At 38.4% G+C, this 22,450-nt stretch overlaps 3 protein-coding genes and 1 pseudogene across 3 annotated transcripts; 1 reads left to right on the plus strand and 3 right to left on the minus strand.

Annotated features, from left to right (window-relative positions):
• LOC104752051 (cytochrome P450 71B6) lies at positions 4,679 to 6,626 on the plus strand. Its single transcript, XM_010474120.1, has 2 exons — positions 4,679 to 5,633; positions 5,887 to 6,626. The coding sequence occupies exons 1-2, from the start codon at positions 4,725 to 4,727 to the stop codon at positions 6,490 to 6,492; spliced, it is 1,515 nt and encodes a 504-aa protein (XP_010472422.1). The 5' UTR covers positions 4,679 to 4,724; the 3' UTR covers positions 6,493 to 6,626.
• Positions 6,520 to 8,386, minus strand: LOC104752050 (annotated as a pseudogene).
• On the minus strand, positions 8,584 to 11,232 carry LOC104752048 (leucine aminopeptidase 1). Its single transcript, XM_010474119.2, has 10 exons — positions 11,099 to 11,232; positions 10,553 to 10,955; positions 10,275 to 10,469; positions 9,968 to 10,193; positions 9,754 to 9,880; positions 9,576 to 9,671; positions 9,412 to 9,489; positions 9,257 to 9,317; positions 8,988 to 9,175; positions 8,584 to 8,884 (listed from the first exon to the last, which is right to left on the minus strand). The coding sequence occupies exons 1-10, from the start codon at positions 11,147 to 11,149 to the stop codon at positions 8,753 to 8,755; spliced, it is 1,557 nt and encodes a 518-aa protein (XP_010472421.1). The 5' UTR covers positions 11,150 to 11,232; the 3' UTR covers positions 8,584 to 8,752.
• Positions 16,021 to 16,362, minus strand: LOC109129548 (uncharacterized mitochondrial protein AtMg00310-like). The gene has a single exon (XM_019237834.1). The coding sequence runs from the start codon at positions 16,360 to 16,362 to the stop codon at positions 16,021 to 16,023; it is 342 nt and encodes a 113-aa protein (XP_019093379.1).

The raw sequence follows: 22,450 nt of genomic DNA on the forward strand, positions 1-22,450 counted from the left end.
GATCACAAAGTGAGTGTGCAAACCTTCCTGTTGAGATTGAGCAATCAAGTACAAAGCTTCCAGGATCTGGTAACTTCTTAGCAGTCCTACACTGAATTGTTGCACTCACTCTCTCAGAGACTATCACTTCTTGCTTCTTCTCTTTTCTCTTTTGAACAGGCTGGTTCAACAGAATTGCACTGACATCTTTTGTAAGCAGTGCTCCTTCTTCAGGGCTTAAACCATTGGATACCATCCTCTTCACATACCGCTTAAGTGGTGGTGAAAGCTTTACTGCATCAATCAAAGGCATCTCAATCATCACCTTATCCTTATCTCAATCATCACCTTATCCTCAAGCTCCTGCTAGGACCTTCTTGGCTTAGGAAAAGGGATCTTAGGCTGCCCTCTCAACAACTGTTGGAATCGGAGATTTTGCAGTTTCTAGTTCTGTCTGAGAGGGGTGTCGACTGACACTCATGTGGTATCGACCGACACCATCGTCTGAAGTTGAATTCTCTGTCTCAGGTTTGGCCGATTGCTCTCTTTTTTCTGCAGTTTCAATTTCACCATCTTCTCCATCCCTCACTAATATGGCATTGCAAGCATGCTTGGGGTTTGACCCAGTTCTTCCAGGAAGAAATCCCTCTTGTCTCTTGACGGATCCAACAGTTTGTGCAACCTGATTTTCCAGCTTCTTGACATGAATGTTCAAAGCATCAATCCTCCCCATAAGCTCATTGTAGACATTATTAATCTTTCCATTGAATGTCACTGATAACTGTTCCTGACCTTGCAAAAGTTGCTCTAGCATAGTTTATATTCTACTCTCAGAAGAAGTCTGTGGAGGAGGAGACTGATAAGAAGAGTTCCCATAGGTTCCAGTATGACCATTGTTTTGGTGCTGCTTCTGGTAATCTGATTTAGGAGTGTAGCCTGAAGAGTTCCCACTGTAAGGCTTGTTACTTTGTTGATTACCGAATCTCTGACCTTGATACCCAGCTCCATACATATAGTTGATATTCTCCTCTGTATTCTCTGGCTCTGGCTCAAATGTCTCAACTTCAGCAGCAAATTGGACTGACTTCTTACCCACTAGAAGATTGTAAACTGAATCCAGTTTGGCATTAACAGAAGCTAGCTGTTTTGAATCAAATCCTCCATGTAATCTCTTCCTTTCAGTATATGCTCTCTTAGTGCTATTGCTGGAAGCCAAATTCTCAATCAAAGCTTCAACATCTTCTGGATATCTTGTCTTGAAGTTTCCATGGCTTGCAGCATCCAAAGCTAGCTGATATTCCCAGTCAATCCCTATGAAAAAGATACTCAACAGCTGCACTCTTGAAAAGCCATGGTGTGGACAGTCCCTTTGATATGCCTTGAATCTTACCCAAGCTGTCTTGAAAGCTTCATCTGGTCTTTGCTTGAAGGAGGACAGCTTGACTATTAGCTCATCTGACATGGCATCATCATAAAAGTAGTTGAGAAAAGCCACCTTTACTTGTTGCCAAGAGGTCAAAGATCTGGCTGGCAACTGTTTTAGCCATTGAGATGCTTCTCCCGTAAGTGAATATGGGAAAAGCTTGCAGTAGATATAATCCCCAGTCACTCCATTAGCCTTGATACTAGTCACCAAGTCTTCAAAGTGTTCAATATGGTCCAAAGCCTTCTCATTGGGCAGGTTAGAGAAGGGTATTTGTCCAACTAGCTGGAAGTATGCAGGCTTCAGCTCAAAGTCATTCCTTGGAAATGGAGGTGGAACAATTGCAAAGCGGTTTTCATACATTAAATCAGCTATGTTGAAGTCTGCAATAGTCCTGATCAGATCCCGGTTTTGATCCTGTCTTCGAACTGGGTTGTGGACGTGGTTGGAAGCTCCACGTCCGTCTGCTGGAGGTTGGTGTCGATCGATACCCTCAGGTTGGCGTCGATCGACACCAAGGTTCTGTTCCGCAGCGACAACGTCTTCAGCAATTATGTTGCCTTCCGCATCAAGCTTTTGGCCCTGCTCGTTGCGCAAGTGGCCCTCTTGATCCCTTAAAGCACCATCCTCATCACGTATTAGAATGATTGTGGCAACCATCTTCAAGGGTTTGGCTGCTTTTCGGTTTTCACGCTCTAACTTTCCCAACTCTTGGTTTGTAAGCTTCATAGTAGGACCAATCTTGTTGCTCCTTGTGTTAGGCTTATTAGGCATGTACCTGAAACACACAAGAGAAAAGAAACAAAAGCGTGTTAGTTGAAAATAAAAAAGAAAAATTTAGACAAAATCAAAAACTCAAATCTAATGGTAGATCAAAGAGTCCCCGGCAACGGCGCCAAATTTGATATGCTCAAATTAAACGCTAGAGCTACTCTCTCAAATTAAGAGGTCACTGTAATACTTAAGGGTCGAATTCCACAAGGACTCAGGTCTACACAATAAATTATAGAGTTTTATAATTAAGCTAAACAAGTTGATTTAAATTAAAAAGGCAATGCAAAATATTAAATAAAACTGTTGTAAATTCAGAAGATCAAAAAGCTAGGTCCAGAAAATTTCTCAGGAGATTATAAAATATTAAATCAATAATTAAATAGGATTCAAGCAATTAAAATCAGATCTAGAACTCTAAACACTTTTGTAAAATAAATCAGTTCTCACTGCAAATATTATCTAAATTTAAAACCAGAAAATCCAAATCTCTTTGCAAAATTCTAGGTTAAAAATCAGCTTTAAAAACATGTTTAGATTGTTCACAAAATTACTAAATCAAATCTCTTTGCAAAAAGTAATTTTGCTCATCAAAAGGTTTTATCAGGAAAATCAATTATATTCTCATATCAATCAATAATCCTAAGATCTAAATCCAGATGGCTAATCAAAGATCTAGCATTAAGAACAACATATGCTGAAGATTTAGAAAGATAAAGAATCCTAAATAAACAGATCTAATAATTCATAAAATCCCTGTGAAAAACCCTGAACACAACAAGCAAACTACTCAGACATGTTTAATGAAGAACAAGACATAATTCTGAATAACATGCAATAGATATTAAAAAGTAAAAGAGGGAGTTCAGGAATTCTTCTCTCGAAGGAGTTCAGATCTCTCTCCCAAAAGTTCTCAATATCTATTCTCCCAAAAGGTTGCAGAAAATAAAACTTGCTAGAATGAAACTTTCTAGAATAAAACTTAAGGGTTTGTAAAACCTAAAAATACTATTTATATGTTCTAAAACACATCAGGGACTTGTGTTGCAAATATGGAAAACTTCGGACAACTTTGTAAAACTTCCAAATTTGTGATCCTTCATCGGCTGAAGAGGGTGTCGACCGATGCTCCTTCGGTGTCGGTCGATGCTCCAACTCTGATCCGAGCCCAAATTGATTCTTCAAGATTTATGCTCCAAAATGATCCAGATTGCTCCACTTTGCTCCTTATGTGCCAAAGTCCTAGAAAACCTGCAAAGACTCAAAAATATCCTAGAAAACAAATCAAAAGACTCAAAAAGACTCTTTGTATCATGGTTAAAAACCATAAAACCATGATATATCAACTCCCCCAGACTTAGATTTTGCTTGCCCTCAAGCAAAACATAATCTTAGACATGTGAAAGAGGTTTTGAAAACACAGAAACTCATTTTCTCTCTAAGGTACTGCCATGATCATCCAACCATAATCCATATGCTTAGCAGACAAATCCAAATCGAACCACCAAGTACTTTTCCGTTGACATTCGTAGCATCCCAAATTCAAACCAAATTCCACTAATTACTCCATTAAACCTTCATCGGTGGGCCTCATCAACTTGATCAATGTCAAGAACCTTCCAGACTCATTCCCGTACTATATCATAACAAGCAATATATAACTTTTTACAATCCATGGTATTTTTCCTCTCCCTCAAACTTATTTTATTATTATTTTCCTTTGAGCTTTGCTTTGCTATTTTTTTATTATTATTTTTTTTTAAGTTGTAGGCGAATAATGAGGTCATCGGTAATTTACCTACTCATCGCTTCCAAAGCTTTGACTCAATAAAAACAAAAATAAGTTTTGACATTATAAAAACAAAAACTATGTTAGTAGTACTCGCACACGTGAATTGTTAAACTCGCACATGTGATATTTACGCCTTTTAAAATACCACATTCTTCTTCGTATTCACTATATGAGATTATTTATTCAAGTTAAAAAGTTGTAACAACGACATAACGCAAAAGGATTATAAATATTATTTTTCAGAGATGAGCAATAAAGAACATGAAATATATTATCTAAACTTATTAGGATTTTTATTGCATATAATTACAATAACAACTAATTCATAGTGGTTTAATGGTTGAAATACTCAATTTAGGATTACAAAGTCAAGATTTGAATCTTCTTACATTGATTTCAAATATTCAAACATACTTGACTTGACTATTTAAAATAGTAGCATGTATTATATACATTAGCGTTACGCATGCTCCAGAGATTAGTCCATACATACAAACTCTGGTGATTGATTTACACTACGGTTCAAGATTCCCTACAATGACCGTTCCTTTGGTCAATTATGTATACTAGAAAGTAAACGTCAAAAATGTCAGCATGTGGTCGAAAAGTTCTAACAAACAAAAATTTAATTTAATAAAACGTCACATATATGATTTTTTTTGTCGACAAAACGTCACGTTTCTCTCTATTATATATGGTATGGTCACTCATCTTCCTTCCAAAACAAAATAAAAAAGACGATAACAACAAAGAAAACAAATGTCGTTTCTCTCCTTCCCTATCTCCACTGAGCTGCTTCCATGGCTTCTTCTACTGTTACTTCCTCCACTTCTTATCATCTTCCTTCTTCGTCGCTCCCCTAAAAATCTTCCACCATGTCCACCAAGATTACCTATCTTAGGAAACATCCACCAGCTCGGATCACTCCCTCACCGCACCCTAAGAGATCTCTCTCTCAAATACGGCCCCGTAATCACCGTCTACCTCGGAAGCGTCCGTACGGTGGTTGTACACTCCCCGGAGACGGCGGAGGAAGTTTTAAAACTCCATGACTCGGAGTGTTGCACTCGTCCCAAGCTATCAATCACCAAGAGCTTTTTCTACGATGGGCTTGGTCTAGGGTTCACTCAGTGGGGTGATTACTATAGAGAAGTTCGTAAACTCTGTGTTCTTGAACTTTTCTCAGTCAAACGAGCCAACTCGTTCCGGAACCTTAGAGACGAAGAGCTGAGTCGACTCATCAACTCGTTGTCTGACTCGGCGGCGTCTGGGACTTCCGTTGATCTTAGCGGGAAGCTGATCAAGTTCGTCGCGAGCTTTACGTGTCGGATGGCTTTTGGATTAAGTTTTCGCGGGAGTGATATGGACAACGAGAGGTTTATGGAGGTGTTCACGGAGGCGAACAGAGTGATCGGAAAATTCGCGGCGGCGGATATTTTCCCCGGGTTTGGTTGGATCTTGGATCGGATCAATGGGCTTGAATCTAGTCGGAGGAAGAGTTTTAAAGATCTTGATACGTTTTATCAGAAAGCTATTGTTGATCATCGGGAAAAGAAGAAGACTGAAGAACGTGAGGATTTGATTGACGTCTTGCTCAAGTTACAGAGTCAAGAAACCAAACTTGGTTCTAATAGGATCACTGATACACATATCAGAGCTATTCTTATGGTAAGTTTTCTTAATATAGATTTTTAGACATAAGCTCTGTTCGTGTCTTGCTTTTAGATGCAATTGAATTGGCTTTTATTTCATTTTTTTTTTTGGTCAAAGGCTTTTATTTCATTTTTTATGTGAATTGCATACTTCATCTTATGGAAATTATATCCGAATACAACATTGAAATGTTATGTAACATTTGATTAGGCATATTTTGATACAAATGAAGAAACTGAGTCTATGGAAACATTGTTTTTCATTTCAGGATTTGTTCGTAGCAGGAGTAGACACATCTGCAATCACTATGGATTGGACAATGGCAGAGCTTGCAAGACACCCTAGAGTGATGAAGAAAGTACAAGCTGAGATTCGTGAACATGTAGGAGACAAAGGTATAGTGACGTACGATGATCTCGAGAGTCTACCATACATGAAAATGGTGCTCAAGGAGACCTGGAGGTTACACGCACCAAGTCCAATCCTGATTCCTAGAGAAGCAATGACCAAATTCAAGATCAAAGGTTATGACATTTACCCTGGAACGCGTATTCATGTCAATGCATGGGCGATTGGACGTAACCCTGATGTATGGAAGGATCCTGAAGAGTTTATCCCAGAGAGATTCATCGATAGCAATGTGGATAGTAAAGGGACGAGTTATGAGCTGTTGCCGTTTGGAAGCGGACGCAGAGGTTGTCCCGCGATGTTCGTGGGATTAAGTACGGTGGAGTACTCATTGGCAAATCTTTTGTACCATTTTGATTGGAAAGTGACAGAGGAAGTGAGTATTGAAGAAGCACCTGGTCTGACTAGCCATAGGAAGCACCCTCTTCACCTTGTTCCTATTAGTGTCATCAACCGCAAGCTTTAGAGTGTCTAGAACGCAAAACACAATTAATAAGGATAAATAATGTTTCCCTTTTTGAATCGTTGATGCCTATGGCTCTTCAGACACACATAATTTTATTTGTTCAGCTTTTAAATAATAATTCTCCATTACAAAGATTTAGAACTCTGAAACTTGGTGGCGATCAAAGAAACAACCAGAAGGAGATTCTTGATATGGAAGCAAAGCCAACCTCACAGGACTTGATGCTCCTTCTTCCACAGACAAAACTCCAGTCTTGAAATTCATATCCGTCTTAACAAATCCAGGACAAACCGAGTTTACACGAAACTCAGGATGTTTCTTCGCCAGGATCCTCGTGTAACCATTCACACCGGCTTTCGAAACCACGTAAGCGGACATGACTTTAGCCCAATCTTTTTTCTTACCTGTATCTTCTTTCAAATCACTGAGAAGTTGGTTGATGACTTCGTCGATTCTTTCCTCTGTGAGATTCTCTACGTCGCTAAGGATCCCTTTCGCCCATTCGTTTAGTACATTCTGATGATTAAACAAACATTTCATCAATAGTAATGTAAAACAGAGTTTATCTTCCAACATCTCTCAAGCATTCTTGATATCAATTTCTTACATACCTTTACTTGACCCATGAAGGATGATACATTAACAATTCTTGGAGAATCAGATAACCGCAAAAGAGGAATAAACGCCTCACACATTCTCTTTGATCCATAATAGTTAATCTTGATGCATTCTTCAGCTAGCTCATACGTCTCTGTGATAGTTTCCTCCCACTTGAAACCTTCCTGCCATGTAGAAAATACCAAGAAAGCTTTAAACTTGACAAAGATCTATCGAACTTTAACACAAACACACTTACTTTCCCAGTCCCAGCTCTTAAAGCAGCCACATCAGTGATGACACCACTAACCCCTGCATTATTAATCTGTAAAAACAATCAAAAGATCACTCAACATTACACAAAAAACAGAGTAATAAGAACAGAGTAATCAATAGAGATCAGAGCTGACTCGTACCAAGATATCGAGTTTTCCGAATTGGGTTTTCACAAACTCAGCAAGATTAGTGACACTAGCAGGATCAGAGATATCGAGCTGATGAAAGACTATGTTTTGATCAGAAACACCGAGCTCTTTCTTCAATCATCTCTAGATGTCAGAACAACCCTAATCCCTTTGTTTGCTAGTTGTCTGCATGTCTCTAATCCAATTCCTCTATTCCCTCCAGTAACTATAGCATATCTACAAAACCCTATACTAAAATCTGATTTAAAAAATCAAATCAGAACTATAAATCAAGAACTAAGTGAAGATTGAGTCGTACTTTGTTGTTTCCTCAGCCATTTGCGAACCTATTTTTTTTGTGGATTTTTTAGTTCAGACAAAATGTTTCAAACGAAATTTGTGGAAGCCACGTAGATCAGAAATTGATGTTTCTTGCAAGGTAAAGAGTGAGTGACCCAAAAACAGAATTCGCAACTGTTGAGATGATTAACCTACCAAATGAACCGATTTGAAGAAGCAACCGAACCGAGAGACGAGGTTCACGTCGGTGTCGATGATCCCCGGCTAAGTTGAGCTTCTCGTTCGACCAATAATCTCATTAAATAGACATAAACCGCCTATAATTTTTTTTTGTTAAAAGAACAATATCAAGGGCAAGTTCCTTGGTATAGTGGCAGACAAAAAAATTATTAATATTTATATATTATGTTTTGGTTTAAGTCTCTATCTAGTGTTGTATATAGAGAGCTCCTTGTTGTGGTCTCTAGTGTTGCGGGAAGAATTTGTCTATAATGGAGATGTGGTACAAGTAGAGTCGTGGTCTCGTGTGTTGCGGAGATAACTTTTCCATGGTAACTTAAACCCACCATATGGAAACCTACTTTCCCTTTGCCTGGCAGTGGCAGGCAGAAAAATCGAGAACGGCAACAATTGTACGGAGCTAGGAGGGATTTGGCGATGAAGCACGCACGCATCTTCATTCAAGTTTGGGTCAACGGTTTGGTTTCTATCAATTTGGTGACCCATATATGATTTCTATAGATATTGGACCAATGTTGACGACTTCAAAAGTAGAAAGACAGTATTCGTAGGACACAACGCAGAGAACCCCTTTATTCAATTTTTGAAGATTTTTACTGTTCAGAACCAAGTAAGAACATCTAAAATCACCACAACTTTTGAGACCTCTTTATTAAAAAACCAGCAATCACTTCAACACCCGAAAAACTCAACGGTCTCTCTTTCTCTCTAGGTTTCATTCACGAAGATGAATTCTTCTGCACCCACTCGACAAGCGTCGCAACACCAAACCCTGTCCCAGACTTCTTCTTCTCGTTCCACACCGGTCCAGCCATGTCTATATGCATCCATTGCACCTTCTCGCTCACAAACTGACATATACCACGAAAACAGAGGACGGTTTAATTAATTTTCACCAATTCGTTTTATCAGAAATCATGTATGTATAGACTTTAAAAAAGACTTTGTTTTCACCTGTTTCAAGAAGAGCGCTGCGGTGATGGAACCTCCTGCACGCCCCCCTGTGTTGACCATATCCGCAACTCCAGACTTCATCATCTCCCAATAGCTATCTTCCAATGGCATCCTCCACAGCTTTTCTCCACTTCTCTCTGATGCAGAAACCACTTCCTTTGCAAGCTCGTCGCTAGGTGTATAGATAGCTATCAAGTAAAAAGAACACCGAACCATAATCATGAGCCAGTTTTGAACAAAAGCAACTGCAGGGATATTGAGCTATGTACCTGCCATTGATGGTCCAAGAGCAACAACACAGGCCCCAGTCAATGTAGCGAGGTCAACGATCTGCAAGTTATTTCACCATGTTTAAGTGCAAAAGATAAAGTTTAACAGAAACAAGCTCCTTCCAGCTTCTTTTATAAATAGAGCAACGCAATACCTTGTCGACGCCCTGGTTACAAGCATACACTAGAGCATCTGCAAGTGTTAGCCGACCTTCAGCATCTGTGTTGTTGACCTACATACACCATTCACCAACAATTAGCATGGCATATGAAACCAGCAAAAGCTCAAACCTGACGGGGAAAAAAACTCATTAAATACCTCAATGGTCTTTCCATTTGAGGCTGTGATGACATCTCCAGGTCTCATTCCGGTTCCACTAATCATATTCTCGCATGCTGCAACGATGAAATGAACCTGGTTGTGGAAAGACGAATTGTTTAGTTGTGTTAAAAAAAAAAACTCTAGCTTCTAGAAGAATCTGATGGGAGAAACTAACCTCAACACCAGGAGGCTTAATCTCAGCAATAGCTTTCGCAGCGCCAAAAACAGCAGCTGAACCACCCATGTCTAATTTCATTAGCTCAATTAAGCAGCCGGGTCCAGTCTTAATGTTGTAGCCACCACTGTGTTACACAAGACATTCGATCAACAACCACTAAAATAACAAGAAACTAGACACAATACATATGAGTAAATGATATGGTAATTACCTGTCAAAGGTCAATCCTTTTCCGACAAGAGCAAGTTTGGTCTTAACAGAGCCACTCGGAGGTTTATAAACAAGGTGGATGAAATGAGGGGGGTTAGCAGACGCAGCAGCAACAGCTAGATAAGAACCCATCTTCAACACTTTGCATTGCTCTTCGTTCAAGATGGTTGCAGTGAAGACATCACTATAACTAGAAGCCAATTTCGCTGCTTCCTCAGCTAGTACAGCTGAAAAGATACAAAACCATAACCAGATTAGGACAACTCAGCAAAACCAAAAAACATGACAATGTTTGAGACCATCCATACCAGGAGTAAGCACATTGGCAGGAGAGTTAGTGAGTTCTCTCCCGAAAATCACACCGTAAGAAACATCATCATCATACTTCAGCTTCTTCTCTAGCGCAGGACCAGTTCCAAATCCAATGATATCAACAGACTTCAAAGATGGTTTCTTTGATTCAGACTTATACCTACTATCTTCAAACAAACCAAGCACTATGCCTATAGACACAAACACCCAAAATCAAATCCAAAACCGTAATAAACAAGACTCAAAAACTTCTCTTGTTACTAATTAAAGTTACCTGAAGCTAAAGCTGATGCAGAGCTAATCTTAGATTCATCAGAAACACTTGAAGCAAGCACAACAGCGACACTACTAGATTGAGAAGCTTTAGAAACTGTAACTACAGAATCACCGAGGCTATGAAAAGCTGATGGAACAGATTGTCCAAGACCGATCAAAGCGATTCGCTTTGCTCCAAGACCCGGAAGCCTAAGAACAGTTGACTGACCAGGTTTACCGTTGAAATCCTCCTCGGACGAGACTTGAGCTAAGAGTCCATTCAAGTGATCATCGAGCTTGTTCAAGATCGGATTTTTAAACTTTGAGCTCTCGTCTTTAGTCAAATCTTTATCCGTCACACCAACTACAAGTACATCTCCTTTCCATTCAATTACATCGATCTCCTTAGCAGTGAACGAGATCTGCAGAATTGTCATCAAAAAAAAAAAAATAATAAAAATAAAAACTTTGAGCTCGATTGATCAAGGGAACAAAGCTAATCTACGGATCACTGAATTTTATACAAACCCCATCTCAAATCAGTCAGAGTAAAGTGAAAACATACCTTGTGAGGCTCGGTGGAGTTGGGTTGAGTGAGGCCGAGAGTATGAGCCATGGTTATGGGCTATTGATGAACAATAGAGAGCTCTAAGGAGAATGAAGACGAAGTAGAGAACATTGCAAGTGACGGTCTTGCAAAGGCGTATATATATAGATGGTACCCGTGTGTTCACTTGTTAGGTGTGATTTAAACACGTGTGCGATTTGTGTGTGAGTGAGTTGCATTTTATATTCTTTTTTTTTTTTGTGTGTGAGTGTGTGAATTTTGTAAATCCATCGTTGAAGATGTTTTAGCCTTCCCAAACTTTTAAATCCATAGTATAAAGGTGCAATTCTAATAGTAGATCCATAGTAGAAGGTGCAATTCTCATCAGCCTTCCCAAACTTTTCTCCATGGGATGTGCAGGTGTTTTAGCCTCGATCATATTGAAGTGTTCTCATTTCTTTTCTACTACCGAGGTTTGTTACTTCTGATTTCGATTTCTAGCATTGTTTCCGTCAATCGTTGGTCGTTTTCTCTCCAACTTTGTATGAAAAATGTGTGGTAACTTTTATATCAAGTGCACTTAATTATCTTCATTCACTTGGCACTTAATTTTTTTTTTTACGGTGGTAAATGGTGTAGTGGCTACTTGAGAGTTTTGCTTCATGTTTCGTTCTTGTATACCTTTTTCATTGGCTTAAAGATTGTTGGAGGTGGGTTCCAAACAGTATCTTTACTTTCTACCATAAAGTCCATGAGACACACATTTGGTTGAGTCATTAGCTGACCAGTAGAACTCTTCTCAATCCCACCAAAAAAAAAAAGTAGAACTCTTCTCAAGAGTTTGTGTTTGTGTCAGTAGGATCACCGGTGGGACATTGGTGTCAAAAGGTCTTTGTTTCCGTGTTTATTCTGTTGTTAGGGTGCGACTTGTGAGATATGGTTTCTCTAGCTATTAGTAGACTAGATATTTGGCAAACGGTTGATGGGGAAGAAATATAATTAGAAACTGAGATAGAGTGAAACTCCAGAGTTGGGATCAAGCCTAAAGGACTTAAGGTTGGTGCTGAGGAATGACACAATTTGCTAAATCTATGATATGGATAGTTATAACTTATACTTGAAATGAGTTGGATATCCATCTTTCTTGTAGCATTGATCGATAACATGAACAACACGACCAAAAAATATGCGAATTAACTAGTCTATCTTATATTAAGAATCTTTAGCATACTAATTTGCAAGAAGAATTAGTTTGAAGCTGATCAGGCTTCATTAGGATAATATTGAACAAGTATGGATGAGAAACTTGAAAGGCTGATAGGAAGGTAGTCTAACAGCTTTTTGTTTCTCTTCTTGGTTATAAAGTAGACAATAACACTATTCATTTATTTCTCAGCTACCAAATCTTGAATAGTATACGAAGTAGTTTGAAATATAGCTAGGTAACTCTTTCCTTAGAGATTGAGTTTGAGTATGGTAAGATGAGAGACATAGTGATCGGTCTTTAATTAGTTTTCACTTTTAAGTGGCCCAAAAGCACACCTATAGCATGTTCTATATACATTAACTATAAAACAAATTAATATAAAAACATTAAAAAAACGGGGAAAATTACCAATATAAGTACACCAACTTTCTTTTTTTTTGGAAAGGAAAAACACATTGAACTAGTCAAACATCTTTGCAGATAGAAGACATCGCATAGATGTTCGGGACTGATGCATCCGCAAAGGCAGGGATTTTCAGGCGTTACAAAAGTTTTTTTGGAGCTGATAAACGTACAACTTAATTACTAAGGTATTCTGGACTCTTAACTTTGTGCTTAAATGTTGAGTAAGGTGCATCGTTTTAGTTGCAGAACAACATTAGGAAATATCTTAGTTTACTTTTTATCTCTCGTGTTCCTGTTTTCTTTATTGGATGCTTAGCCTAATCAATTCCATTATTTTTTTTTCTTTTTTTTTTTGTCAACGAACGGTATAAATGGAACATCGATTTTTCATTAACGTTTGACTATCAGACTATGTATATATTGTACAAAGCTAAGGCCATAATATTAAAAATCATAGATCGTCGACTTATGGATGGACAATCTTCTACGCCATCTAAATCTTGGAGGCAAGTTTTAAATAATCAAAGATAAACCAACCTACATGGCTGAAAGAACACTAGAAAAAAGGAAAATAAGAACATAAAATCAAGTTAATCATATCTAACTTTGAAAGCTTTAATTGATATCCACTTGTCCTCCAACAGTCTTGGGATTCAGTTTCTAGTGTTCGAATATTTAGGCATGAATTATTAATAAATATGCGAGTAAGGGTAAAAGATCGAATATCTAGCAGGTCAACTTTTTATTAGGTATCCCCTATCCATTTTCAGGGTATCCGTTATTTAGGGATCGAGTAAAAATAATTTTTTTAGTTACCTTAAAAGGTAAAATTCATCGGAGCCTCGTGGCCAACCCTACTACTACTTCCTTATGAAAGAAGGGAGGCTCTGAAACATATGGTAAATGAGATGAGCTATCAATTCACTCAGCCCAACAATACCAAAAATTGGCCCAACTAAATTAGTTAAAATATGATTTATTTATTTATTTTTTTGGTCGAACAGTTAAAATATGATATATGCTTGGACATTCGGTTAACCATTCGGTTTCGGTTCGGTTGTATTTGGTTTCGGTTATTTTGGATATAGTAATATAGTAACCATTTGGATATTTTAAAAATTTCAGTTTGGTTCGGTTCGGTTTCTTTCGGTTCGGTTTCGGTTCGGTTAGTTAAATAGGTAACCATAACTAACATAAATTATATTAAAATTAACCAAATTAACCTAATATAACCAAAACTAACCGAATATAACCAAATATACAATAACAAAAATATAAAAAAGGAAAAATATTGATTCAATTTTACAAAATATTATTTAACTTTGTGAATTCAAAATAATAACATTTAAATATATTAATTATTGAAATATTTAATTGTTTTGAATCTAGAAATAATTTATATTTTAAGTTTATTTTATAGTTTTGCATAATATTAAGTATATAATATTTGGTATCTTCTAGGTTTTCGGATATTTCGGTTAACCATTTAATTGTCGGTTCGGTACGGTTCAGTTTCGGTTAGTTTGGATATAGATTTAACTAACCATTCGGATATTTGAAAAACTTCGGTTCGGTTCGGTTTGGTTTTTTTCGGTACGGTTTTGGTCGGTTATTTTGCCCAGCATGAGAATGTACACGAAGAAAAAAAAAGGTACAAAAAATTAGTTATGCTAGGTAAATACAAACTTATTGTTGAGCATCTTATTGTCTCCAACTATAACATTGCAATGGAATTCAAATGTAGAAATCTTGAAATTTTGGTTGTTGCTTTTTTTTTTTTCTTAATAGCTTTATATTGGTATAAGTAGATATTACAATATGGCATACCTTCCTACAAAGCCCATGTTGGCCTGATCATTTTGCACAAACAAAAAGCTGCAAAACCAAAAAAAACCCAGAAAACCACAAAAAACAGAGATGATTATCAGCAATCACCGGAGCCTTTCAACAGCTGCTCAAAAGCGCATTTGATTGTTCATTTTCAAAAAGCTGAGCAAGCCAAAAAGGTAACCCCTAACTACATACGATTGGCGACGATCGTCTCTCGTGACACTTTTTGCGATCAGGTGAGCTGCCAAATTTGAGCTTCTTTCCTCCAAAAAAGTTTTCCATTCTCGTAATTCTCTAAGAGCTTCAAAGATTTCCACAGATTTAGCTTTAAAAGCTGGCCAGTCAGGAGGTCTGGTAACAGTCCCTATCAAGACACTGTCCTCAGATGCTAGAATGATTTTTGACAAATTATGACTTTTTAGACTATTAATAGTCCAAATCCAAGCCTGAACACTAGCATCCATTTTATCCGTTGTATTAGCAAAGGATCTTCTGCTGTGCATGATTGTAAAGCATCCATTTTATCCGTTGTATTAGAAAAGGATCTTCTGCTATGCATGATTGTATCTCCTTTTTCATTCCTAAGAACCCAAGCCGCTCCCCCCGTATTGGTATCTCCATCCCATGATGACGCTATGTTGCATTTGAGCCAATCAAGAGTAGGAGGGGTCCATTGTTTTCGAATCACTACATTACTGAGCCTTTGAGTATCATATGTAACTTCAGCCTCCGAGTGCGCGTGGAACCAATCTGAGACATTATCCCTTATCTTTAAGATGATTGCACCAATGCAGAAGCCCCTTCCTTCAATAGCTAGTTGGTTTCTACTTTTCCACAACTGCCATAGAATCCACGGGAATGCTTTTCTGATCTCCATTGGGATTTTGTTATTTATGCTCATCAAGAATAGGTAATACATGTTCTGGAAAACTGAACATGTGTCGAAACCATTAGGAGGTAAGGGGAAGTTGTAGAGTGCCCAAACCTGCTTAGCCATTGTGCATGTGAAGAGTACATGGTTATTTGATTCACCCTCCATCCCACATCTCTAAAAACGCGAGTCCACTTTGAGCCCTCTCTCTAACATTTTATCAGCCACAAGGATAGCTCCACTTACAACTTTCCACATGAAGTTTTTGATCTTTGTGGTTGTATTACTTTTCCAAACCCTCTCCTTGATTGGAAAGGTTGAGGGTTGCATCAAAGCTTCTCTCAGCAATTCTATCTTCTCTTTTTGATATTCAGACTAATATCTAGACTTGACTGAATATACTCCACTCTTTGTGTGCTCCCATATCATAAAATCCTCTGAAGACAAAACCGGTTTGATTTTGATAATTAAATCCACATCCCTTGGGAAGAAATGATACCTCAGCTTTTCCATGTCCCACGACTTTGTTATTGGGTCCATCAGATCTTTGACCAACAAATCTAGATCAAAAATAATGTTTTTCATAAGCGGAGCTCGCATCACTCCATCCATGATCCATCTATTCGTTCAGACTGAAATGGAGTCTCCATTCCCAACCATTTGCCTAAGACCTGGCTTCAATAGTTCCTTTCCATGGGATATACTTCTCCATGCATAAGAGGGACGATCCCCTATCCCCGACTCGAGGAATTCAGAATCTGGGAAGTATCTGCTTTTGAAAAATCTCGCAAACAAGCAGTCTTTATCTTGCATGATCCTCCACGCTTGTTTTGCCAATAGAGCCTGATTGAATATTTGGATATCTTTAAATCCTAGGTCTCCAAGATGTTTAGGGATGCATAACTGTTCCCACCCTATCCAGTGCATCTTCCTTTTATCCTCAGTAGAGTTCCACCATAAAGCTGACATTACTGATGTAATGTTCTCAGAAATCTTTTTGGTAACTTAAAACATGACATGGCATACACCGGCATTGCCATTGCCACTGACTTAAGGAGTATCTCTTTCCCACCCTGGGACAAGGTCCTTGCGTACCAGCCTGACATTCTTGATTTTAACCCATCCGCAATGAAACTTAGCATTTCTACCTTTAAGCCACTGAAGCATTAAGGCAACCCTAAATAAGTGCAAACACCACCTTCTTTGTGAATGCCAAGTTTTTCCGAAATTAAACCTCTGAGTTGCAAGTCGATCTTCTCTCCGTATGTAATTGATGACTTGTCCAAGTTGATCATTTGGCCAGTGATATTTCCAAAATCTGATAAGATTGCCTTCAGTGCAGAGCCCTCATCAACTGATGCTTTGATCAAAAACAAACTGTCGTCTGCAAAGAAAAGGTGATGGATCGACGGACCCTCTGGAGAAAACTGAAAACCTGTGATTTTACCCTCCATTTCAGCTTGGTTCATGAGGTGTGTTAGAACTTCAGCACACAGTACAAACAGAGCTGGGGATAGATGATCTCCCTACCTAAGCCCTCTCTGAGGGTTGATGAGACCAAAGGGCTGTCCATTGATCAAAACTGTATACGTGACTGATCTAACACAGAACATAACCAAAGCAATCCACCTTCTATCAAACTCTAAAGCAGCTAATAGAGCTTCGAAATAATCCCACTCCATCCGATCGTACGCCTTAGACATGTCTGTTTTTACCGCCATCGAGTCTTTGGCAATATCTTTGTGTGTTCTTAAAGCATGAACAGCCTCATGAGCAATTAAGATATTATCAGTTATAAGTCAATCCGGAATGAAAGCCGATTGGTTTGGAGAGACAATCTCACTCAGCAAAGGTTGGAGTCTGAACGTGATTATCTTCGATACCACCTTATACAAGACAGAGCACAGGCTGATACGTCTAAGATCACTCATTAATGAGGACTTAGTCTTCTTTGGAATAAGACACAGCTGAGTATAGTTCCACTCTTTAGGAAATTCACCAGTTTCAAAGAGCCCTAGAACCTCTTTAATTACCTGCGGTCCGATCACTGTCCAGTACTCTTGGAAAAAGGCACTTGTCATTCCATCAGCCCCTGGAGCACGAGCAGGGTTAATGGAGAAAACCGCTCTCTTGATCTCTTTTTTTGTGATTTCCTGTAGCAGTATTTGATTCATTCTGGGAGAAACTCTAGTCTTTATCCCATCCAACATAGAGTTGACTTCCACCGGATTAGACGATGTAAACAGCTCCTGAAAATAGCTGGTCGTGACCTCTCCTTTCGACGCTTCAAAGCAATGCAAGACTCCATTCTTATCTTGGAGTTTATCTAATCCATTCTTGGTTCTCGTTTGTTTGACTGAAGCATGAAAGTACTTGGTATTTTTGTCTCCTTCAAGCATCCAGTTTGCTCTGCTTTTTTGTTGCCAGTGAGACTCTTTCTCCCTATTAGCATCAACGAGTTTGTTTTTCAGGTACCCCATAGCCTCAAAGGATGGGTTCCTTGAAGATTGGACCACCTCCAATTCATTTTGAAGCGAGGTGATTTTATCCTTTGAGTTGAGACTGTTGACCTTTTTCCACTGGCTAAGTGCTCGTCTGCAATTTCTGATCCTCTCTGAAACCAGGGCCTCATGTCTCGGTTTAAACTGATTCCATGCTATGCTTATAACTTCCTTCACTAGAGGTTTGTGGAGCATCCTCTTATCAAACTTAAAAGAGCCTCTATACGAGTCTTGTGAGGAAAGTAGACTAATTAAGATAGGTCTATGATCCGATCCTCTTTTAGGTAGGAATCTTTGGCTTGCTCCAGGAAACTTAGCTAGCCAATATTTGTTTGCAAAACACCTATCTAGCTTGCATTGGATCCAATGAGTACCCCTTCGACCACCTTAAGTAAAGCTATTACCTATACTGCTTAATTCCACCATACCACAAACTTTCAGCATTTTCGAAAAGGGAAGAAACGAGGCCTCACTACGCTTAGGTCCTCCTTGTTTTCTGAATTGTTGAGAATCTCATTAAAATCCCCCAACATACACCAGGGCCCTTTTCTAGAAATGCCTATCCGAGTCAGTCTTTCCCAAACCTGATGTCTTAAAGAGCCATTTGGGTTACCATAAACTCCCGTAAGGAAAAAACTGTAACCACCGTACTGTACAGATAAGTCAAGAACGTTTTTGTCTTCATAATTAACCGATATATCAACATTCTTCTTCCAAAAGATGGCTAGACCCCCACACGTATTTACAGGATCCACCGTATAAACATTGTCATACCCCAACCGCACTTGCATATCCACTATTACATTTTTACAATTCATCGTCTCCATTAAAAACAGTATCTCTGGGAAATGCTCTTTTCGCATCTCCATGAGACGAGGAACTGTCAAGTCTTGAGGCCGCCCCAAACCTTGGCAGTTCCAGCTCAGAAGCCGCATCAGATGTTCGACAGTCCCCCTCTTGGGACTATCAATGGTGCTTTTGTTCTTCCAGCATTAGGAGCACCTTCCAGATCGTTCTCTGCCTTTCTTTTTTCAATTATTCCTTTCACTAAACCTTCTTTCTTTATCACACTTTCTTCATTGATTTCCTTGCTCCTACCTTTGAGCATTCTGGCTTTCTTCTGTTGTCTTTTCCTGGGTTTTTTCGTTTTTACAGTAGAACCGGACGAACCAGCTTCTGAAAAGCCGATCCTATAAACCGAAGAACTAGATTGTAAAACATTCTCAGTCGAGGGGAAAAATGAAATTGCACCCTCCACCCTTTGATAATAACTACCCCTTTGTGAAACAGAGACTTCTGAGGAGTTTAGAGCTCTTTATCCCCAGCTTTTTCCTTGTTGTTGACTTTGTTGGTTAGTTGAGGAGGACATATCAGATTCATACCCGAACACGAGGCCTTTCCCTATATCCACGTTATGTGAGATTATGGGAACTGGTTCTAGGCTGAGCGCTGATTTCTGGGTGAAAGGAGACTTTTCTGCCTCTGCCACAGATTTCTTGACTCTCTCCTCCTTTACTATCAGTTCTTCCCCATTCGCTGTCAGGAGGTACTGACGCATGCCTTCCAGTACTTCTGGGGCAATCCTAGGGCGTCCAGAGAGGGGATTAAGGCCAACCTGATGTTCCCCCAACACCCCATACAGGGGATCCGTAGAACTTAGAACTGGTACATGCGGTTGTTTTTGAGCAGTATCTCCTTTTTTTCTGTTTAGCTGTGAATCTTGTTTTGCCTTGACTACGAGTGGGCATACTAACATCTCATGGGATAGTCTCTGACATGAATAACATCGCTTCTGGACGCGTTCGTAGTGAAAAGAGATTTCTACTGACTGATTATTTGGGAGACCAAATACTTTGGACTTCCTTAGCGGCTTTGAGATATCCATTTTGATTTGTACTCTGACATAAGGTTTAGCTTGAGTATTGTATGGGTCGAAGGCTACTTGTAGGACTTGACCAACAATTTCTCCAATTGATGTAATCGCAGAGGCTGTGTAGTGGTTAATTGGGATGTTGCGTATCTGCACCCATAGAGTTACAAACTGAAGCGAATTAACCGGAGGGATCTCAGACCATCCTTCAACCACTACACCCCATTCGTTGACATTATGATAGCCCTTCTGAATAACATCTTCCAAATCATGTTCACTAGAGAATATAAACTGGAACTTTTCTTTAGATAAAGCGATACCTCTGACCTTGTCATACTTCTGCCATTTCCTTTGCAGCTCATGTATCGCACCAGCCACCGATTGACAATCTGGGTTTAGAATTCTGCCTACCAAACTCAGAATGTTGCGTTCGCAGGAGCTAAATTCTGGTAGATCCGGTAGATTAAACGGTACATCTTCCTCTTCGAGAGACATGGCCATCAAAGCTTTATCTATGGCTACTGACATCTTCTTTCAATCTTGAACCGAAGGTATCATCTAAAAACTTTAGACTAAGACAATCCCTTGCAATAAGATATGGCTAATGAAATTTCAGCTCTAGTTCGACCAAACAAAAACCAGATCTACTATTCCTTGGATAAGAACAGAAGAGAAACTAGTTTTGAGAAAGAAAAAGGTGAAAAAAGTGACTAAACAGGGTGAAACAAGTGATAAAGGCTGAAAGGAAAAAAGTTTTTTCACGCTAATGCTCTAAATTCTAGAAGATAGAAACTTCTTTTAGAATTAGAGAGTCTTAAGCCCAAACCGAGGGACGTCCTTTCGTTATGGCGTATTTAATGTTGCTCGTTACATTTTTAGGTGATCTCAACTCTTTTTTAATGTTGTGTTAATGCTCAACTACCACAATTTCAAATATCTTTCCCTTTTCTTTTTCGTCACTCGGCTTTCGATATACTAGGATTATCTGACCTAACAAAATTTTGGTCATCCGTGATAAATATTCCTGAGTGCATTGCGGAAATCTCTCAATCTATATTAATTGGCAGCTTTGGCAAAATTGGTTCATGTTGCAAAGCTTTTCTTGAAGGCGAAACTTAGTGGACGAAACGAAATAGAAGCTCTATACATTGATCACTTTTATTTCATTGAACTTAGTGGACGAAACGGAATAGAAGCTCTATACATTGATCACTTTTATTTATAAAGAGGTTTTAATTTAGACTTTATTATAGGTAATGGAAGCGTTGAGCTCTAATTATATATCACGGGATTCCATGTCATTCCTCTTTCAAGTGGACACTCCTTTTCTAATTTTGTCACTTACTACAATTAATTGCTGGTTTTGATTGATCGGAATGCCGGATTGTAGGACCAGACACTCAGAGATGCATGACAATGAAGGGTAGTATGTGGTTCTGAATTGTCTTAATAGCTCATCGGACTATATCACAATGTACCAAGAATAAAGAGGAATATTGGATGCTTGTAGGAGATGTTCCTTGGAAGTAGGAAATTGCCCTTAATATATTGTCAAGTGGACACCGTATGTATCTACATATGGCACATCGAACTCAATTTTATCCATCCTAGTATTTTCAAAAGGCTCTATGAATAATTCACGGTGCGCTACATAATGCCAATTACTGGTTTTTTTATTTCTCCCACTTCTTTTGTCAATTATTCGCCAATTCGGAGCCTATCGACGCTGCAATGTCAGCGAAAGTTTGAGGATGGCCTACGTGAATGGTTTAGGATAAGGGCCTGATCTGCTGCATTCTTGGCCACTAAACTCTACTTCAACTCTATTTTCTCTTCTTTTAAAACTCTTATGTGCTTTGATGTCATTAAAAATCTCAGCTAAAGAATGCATATATTGTAAATTTGTAACCATGGTTTTTTTTTTATGAATAAATTATACATTCAAAAAAAAAAAAAAAAAAATAGTAACTAACCGCCTAAAAATGATTAATTTGCAAACAAAAGTGGGTTTGTCCTATGATTAGTGGGTTTGTCTTATGAATGGTTTTGTTGTGTGTTCTACCATCATGCTTTAATTATGTTTCATGTCCTTGTTTGAGACATCACTTTTCAACCACTTAAACACCATAAATTAGTTGGTGGTATTGTAAAAATGCTTACAAAATTAAAGTTTTTTTTTTCTGAACAAAGTTATACTTGCTTATTCATTCAAATAACATAACTATTATTATTATAATTTTGATTGACAGTCAAATGTCTCTTTCTTTACTTTAAATTAATATATACATTGGTTATATGTTGTGGTCACGCATGACATCAACCCATCTGTCATTGGCTTCATCTTCAACTTTAACATGTGACTTCGTCCACCTTGTTAGAAGTGTGTGGATAGTAAGAGCATCCATAATGGATAAAGTGTTCACCGTTTTTCAAAAATGATAATAATAATAATATTTTATTTTATAACTAATAGGAAGTTAATAAATGTAGAAATAAAGTGAGAAACATTACACAGATAACTGTTTTCAAAGTTCTCCCTCTTTCTCTCCTTTTTATATTATTTTATTAAATTTAATAGAAAAATGTTGGGTAAGTAATTGAGTGAGCAACACTGTTGTACATGATCTAAGTAACTTTACTTGAGACATCTTTAGTTGATTCTTTTTATGGATAGGCAAATTAGTAT

Source organism: Camelina sativa, chromosome 16 (genome assembly GCF_000633955.1).
Source record: "Camelina sativa cultivar DH55 chromosome 16, Cs, whole genome shotgun sequence".
Taxonomy (NCBI): domain Eukaryota; kingdom Viridiplantae; phylum Streptophyta; class Magnoliopsida; order Brassicales; family Brassicaceae; genus Camelina; species Camelina sativa.